This window comes from Physeter macrocephalus, chromosome 10 (assembly GCF_002837175.3).
Source record: "Physeter macrocephalus isolate SW-GA chromosome 10, ASM283717v5, whole genome shotgun sequence".
Classification (NCBI taxonomy): domain Eukaryota; kingdom Metazoa; phylum Chordata; class Mammalia; order Artiodactyla; family Physeteridae; genus Physeter; species Physeter macrocephalus.
This window is the reverse complement of record NC_041223.1, coordinates 44,110,884-44,116,479: the sequence shown is the minus strand read 5'-3', so window position 1 is coordinate 44,116,479 and position 5,596 is coordinate 44,110,884. Positions and strand designations below refer to the sequence as shown.

The 5,596-nt window shown below is 37.6% G+C and overlaps 1 protein-coding gene across 1 annotated transcript in view; it reads left to right on the top strand.

The window, feature by feature from the left end:
• NUS1 (NUS1 dehydrodolichyl diphosphate synthase subunit) overlaps positions 1-5,596 on the top strand; it is a 28,568-nt gene that overhangs the window by 11,652 nt on the left and 11,320 nt on the right. The window contains exons 2-3 of the mRNA XM_007120112.4: positions 3,720-3,845; positions 5,136-5,285. Of these exons, the coding sequence (XP_007120174.1) occupies positions 3,720-3,845; positions 5,136-5,285 (276 nt within the window). The remainder of the gene's footprint in view (positions 1-3,719; positions 3,846-5,135; positions 5,286-5,596) is intronic.

Genomic DNA, 5,596 nt, shown 5'->3' with positions numbered 1-5,596 from the left:
TGTGGCCTCTCCCGTTGCGGAGCACAGGCTCCGGACGCGCAGGCTCAGCGGCCATGGCTCACGGGCCCAGCCGCTCCGCGGCATGTGGGATCTTCCCAGACCGGGGCGCGAACCCGGTTCCCCTGCATCGGCAGGCGGACGCGCAACCACTGCGCCACCAGGGAAGTCCAGAAGCTATACTTTTTAATTTCATGTCTTCATCCAAAGCAGCCAAGACAAAGGTTCAGTTTAAAATAACTTTATGGAGGCCTTCTTTATAGAAGGTACTTTGTGCCTCTAATATTTTTTCTTTTGAACAGAGTTTCCACTTGTATGCAGTAAGGAAGTATCTCCTTTTATTGTGAGAGTTTCCTGGAAATTTCTTTAAAATTCCATTCAGTGACATGTCCTTTTAGGTTTTGTTGTTGTTAGGTAGCACTCTGTGCACTGATAATTCAGTTTATTAAGTAAACGTTGAACTGCTATGTGGAAGGTGCCTTAGGGGGAAAGAAATGAGTGAGACCCAAGTTCACAAGTAAGACTACAGTTCAGTGGGGTGGGGGAGAGTTAAGCTGTAACTAATAAAAAGTAGAATATTGGTTTGTTAAGGAGTTTGAGCAAAATGTGGGTATTTGGAGGGAGTGAGGTAAGTCAGAAGAGAAATTGAGCCTGGCTCAATCTGGCTGGGGGACTCAAAGTTTTCTTGGGTAAATGACATTTCAGCTGGCCTGTGAAGAATTAGAATTTTATAGGTGTGGGGCTGGGGAGGTAACAAAGGATGAAGGTTGGAGTCACTCCAGGTGTTTGGGGGGGCAGTATAAGGCAATCTAATTTGCTGGGGATAGAGTACTATAGAGAAATTGGAAGCTTCAGTTATTTCATAAGCATACATTATTTCTACCTACCGAGTATGGAAGCGTAGGATGGAATGTGAATGCTGATCTGAGCAGTTTGTTCTTGATACATTAAGCATTTTGGGAGCCATTGAAGATAATAAAGTTGGAATGTGCCAGGATTACAGATGTACCCTAGGAAGATCAATCTGGTACTTAATCTAGTGATCCATGCTAGAAGGGGCAGGAAGACCCATTAGAAGGTGGTTCTAATATTACAAAGAAGACTGTTGCTTGAAACAGTGGGGACAATGGATGAAGGGAAATGGGTACAGGGAAACATTGCTGTAGAAGAGTAAAGGGCTTAGCATCTTAATAGGGCATTGGGGGTGGTGGTGATAATGCTAGAGAGTAGGGAGGATGCCTGGGTGACTGAGCAGGTAGTGATGTCTTTATTAGAAATAGAACAACGAGAAGAAGGGCTAAGTTTTTTGTTTTTAAACAAAAATATAAACAGCTTTACAGCAGTTATGATTTTAAATCACCTATTGTCCCATCAACCTTACATATTTACTGTTCTCATATTGCCTGTTCTCTTTTAGGCCTTATCCCTAAGTGCATATAAGTTTCACACTTACAGTACTGTTTCTTTTTTTTTTTTTTTTTTTAACCTGATGTACTATAAGTGTTTGAGAGCTAGCTTTAAAAGATAAGTTGCCAAGTTTTAGATTTGTTCATTTTCAGGTGCTTACAGAACTTCAAGGTAAGAAGATTAGATGTTTGAATGAACTGAAAATGTTAGGAACAAAATGCTGATCCTGTTTTTACTTAAAATTTTAATATTTTATTCATCATGGATGTTTTGCATTAATTTTAATTTTTTAAGACAGTTATGTAAATAACTTTACACAAAGTTATTATTAATCTTAGTTACTGTTTTTTGCAAACTACCCTCCACCCCGTCCCCCCAGTTTGGTCTTATTCATATTACCCTGGTCCTGACACTGAGTGGTATTAAAGTCCCGTGAGTGACTAGAATCAGAGAGGGAGGAGCACATGTACACAAAGAGGGCTGAAGCAGGAACTCTGAGGAGTGATCTCCATTTAGAGGTGGAAAGAGGAAAAGGATTCAGTGCAGAGTGAGAAGGGCCCATTCAAGGAGCGGATTGGGAGTTGATCCAAGGGAAGATACTCACACGAGCTGGGATAAGGATAGGATTTTGAGAGGGAAACAGGTCTCTGACCTGTCATGGTCTTCCTGCCGACATTTATTTGTTGAGTGTCTGTTCTGTTCTTGGCCCTGTGCTAGCCTCAGGGCCCTCTGTTTGTAAGCAAAACAGTAAGAGCCCTACCCACGTGGTGCTTATATGACCTCTTTTGAACACCCTTTCCTCATGTCTCTTAATAACTTTTACAGTAACCCCACTTAAATATTTTGTCATCACCTGTGTAAAACTAAACTTGTCTTTTCCTTCAAACCAGTTCTCTTTGTAGAATTTCCCTTCTTTTTAAAAATGTTATCATTTTCTGTTATCTCGGATTAAAGTCACAGAATTTTCTCTGTGCATCTCTAATCAAGTCATATTCTTTATTCTCTCGTCTTTTGTAGTGAATCCTTTTCCACAGCTTTATCAAATTACGTATGGAATATTGCAGTAGTCTGCTGTCAGGCTTTCTCTATCACCAAAAACCAAACTGTCACCAGGTTTCCACACATTTCCACAGGAAATGAGTGGTTACCCATTGGGTAGGCAAAATGAATAAAAATTAGGCCTATTCCCTTGCCCCCTTTCTCAAATCATTTGTACCGGCAGCATTTGTCTGCCTTTTGAGCATTCAGTGCTTTTTTTCTTAAGCATCTTCCCCATCTAACTATCCTCTACATTTTCTTCTCTTTAACTTTCTGAGATCAGCTCAGCTTAAGTCTTGATTGTTTTTTTTACAAAGTGTTTCCCTATCGAAGGAGACTGCTTTCATCCTTGAACTGCTATTACGCATATTCAACCAAGTTGCCACTATACAGCATATTCAGCAGATTCTGTGCTATTTTATATATATACTTATGTTCTCTCTCCCAGTTAATCTTTGAACTGTTTTAAAGACAGGATTTAGAATACAGAGAAGGAACACTTGATAAAGATCAAAAAGGCAATGGCCACTAGAAAGCTGGCCTCTCTGAAAATAGCCAAATTGTTTTTAATTAGAGCTCTCTGTATTAGTTTTATACTAAATGTATGTCACATAGTTCCTTCATCTTTCTCAGTGATATGATAGTAATTATAGTTTTAATTTTTCTGTGCATGATTGGAGGATCAGAAACAATTTTATGTAATATATTTTCATGCTTTGTTTGAATTTACTAAATTTTGCTTTCTGTACTTTTATCTATTCTCTACTTTTTACATAATTCATATTATTTCTTCTTACCATAAAAGCAAACGAATCAAATTGAGGTAATAGTATAGTGTGCACAGAGTAAATCTGTAGGGGAATTACATTAGGCTGGGAGAGAGGAAGCTTTGGATCACTGCTGCAGTTTATAAGTTCTCTGACAAGTCTCTTAATGGTCTTACTGAGACTTGGGTATCAGTTTCTTAATCTATAAATAAAGGTGTCAAGTAAATGGTCTCTTAAAATTTCATTCTAGTTCTAAATTTCTCTCATATTCATATTGACACAAAGTTGTTACCCCTGTCCTTTTTTTGACTTTAGCCCAAAGCCAGACTCTTGTAATAACAGAGTTTTGTTGTCATGTTTTCCTTTTAGATTCTAGTTTAGGATTAGTCATCAGTGATTCATTTGGAAATTGTTCAGTTCTGGATCCAGTGTTGTTTTCACAACAAACATCCCTTAATCATTGAAGAGGATAAATTAACCTAGTTGGGATTCCCTTTTTTTTCTTTTAAGGTATTTTCAAAAGAAATAATTCCAGATTGATGGATGAAATTTTAAAACAACAGCAGGAACTCCTGGGCTTAGATTGTTCCAAATACTCACCAGAGTTTGCAAATAGTAATGACAAAGATGATCAAGGTAAGCGTGAGTGTAAAATTGAGTATCTAACATATGCAGATATGTTTTGTGTTTCAAGGCAGATTCTGTTACTCATTCATTTACTTATTAATTTTGCCCTGTTAGTCTTTATTATCACCATCTTTAATCATCAGAGTTAGACTTTTCTTTCTTCATCTTGTTTTAAAAGATAATATTCAGAAAAAGATAAAATCATGACTCATGGATATTAAAAAATAAACGCATGTTAAAGATTTTATTTAACTCAAACAACCAGGCACCAGGTAGATTTTACAGCCAATTCAAAGAGAATCCAAAGAATGGAGATATTTATAGATCAGAAATATTGAAATAAATATGTGAATAGAGGCAAAATTTGTTTTTCAATGGGATTAGAATGAACATGATTGAACCTCTACCAGGCAAAGAATTGCATAAACAAGAATTGGGCATTGGAACTTCACTGGTGGTGCAGTGGTTAAGAATCTGCCTGCCAATGCAGGGGGACACGGGTTTGAACCCTGGTCCGGGAAGATTGCACGTGCTGCAGAGCAGCTAAGCTCGTGCGCTACAACTACTGAAACCCCTGCGGCTAGAGCCTGTGCTCCACAACAAGAGAAGCCACCGCAATGAGAAGCCCGACCAGTGCAATGAAGAGTAGTCCCCGCTCACTGCAACTAGAGAAAGCACGCACAGCAACAAAGACCCAACGCAGCCAAAAATTAATTAAGTAATTAATTAAAAAAAGAAAAAAAAGAATTGGGCATTGCTATCGGTTACCTAGAATCCTATCAATTGTAAAACAGCTCCACAGAATCAGAATTTGATAAGGTGGATGTGTGTGCTATAGACAATTCATATTCTATTGAAGCACATTTTTTTCCTACAGTCTTCATTTTTGTCTTCTATCTGTGTTATTGCTAACTGTACTATAATTGTAGATGGCATTTTGAGTAGGAAATTGTAAGTTACCCTATAATTAAAATTTCCTTTTTCTAGAGGGTTTATTCACAGATACAAGGTCATTCTGAGCACTTTGAAAAGAAGGCTGTATGTAAATATATACACAAATGTTATATATTGTTTCTTTCAGAGGAGAGTAGCCAGGTATGTTTTGATATTTATATTGAAGGGCTTAAAAGATTCTTGTTTACTATAAGAACTGTATTTTTATTTTAGTCTGAGCTTAATATTTCTTAATATCATAGGTTGTAGACCCATGATAAACGAAAATGTACATAGTCCTTAAGTTATTTTGAAATATATCTGGAAGAGGGTATTTTTAAAAATATCTTGTTTTTTTTCCTCCAGTTTTAAATTGCCAATCGGCAGTGAAGGTGCTGTCCCCAGAAGATGGAAAAGCAGATATTGTGAGAGCTGCTCAAGACTTCTGCCAGTTAGTAGCTCAGCAGCAAAAGAAATGCACAGATTTGGATGTAGATATGTTAGACAGTTTACTTAGTAAGTCATATATGTTTGTTCTTAGTTTTGTCCCACAAGGATACAATATGAAGGAGACTATCTAAGTTCCATTTTATTGTGTTGTCATTATACTTGTTATGTTTCTGAAGTTTAGAGACACACATGTGAAAATAGTTTTGAGATAATGAAATTTGTATTCCCCTCACTTGCATGAGGAATTATTGGTAAAGGAGAGGATCGATCTAAAAGGATTTGGGGGGAAGTGATGAATATTCTTAAAAATAGGTCTTCAGGGCTTCCCTGGTGGTGCAGTGGTTGAGAGTCCGCCTGCCGATGCAGGGGACACAGGT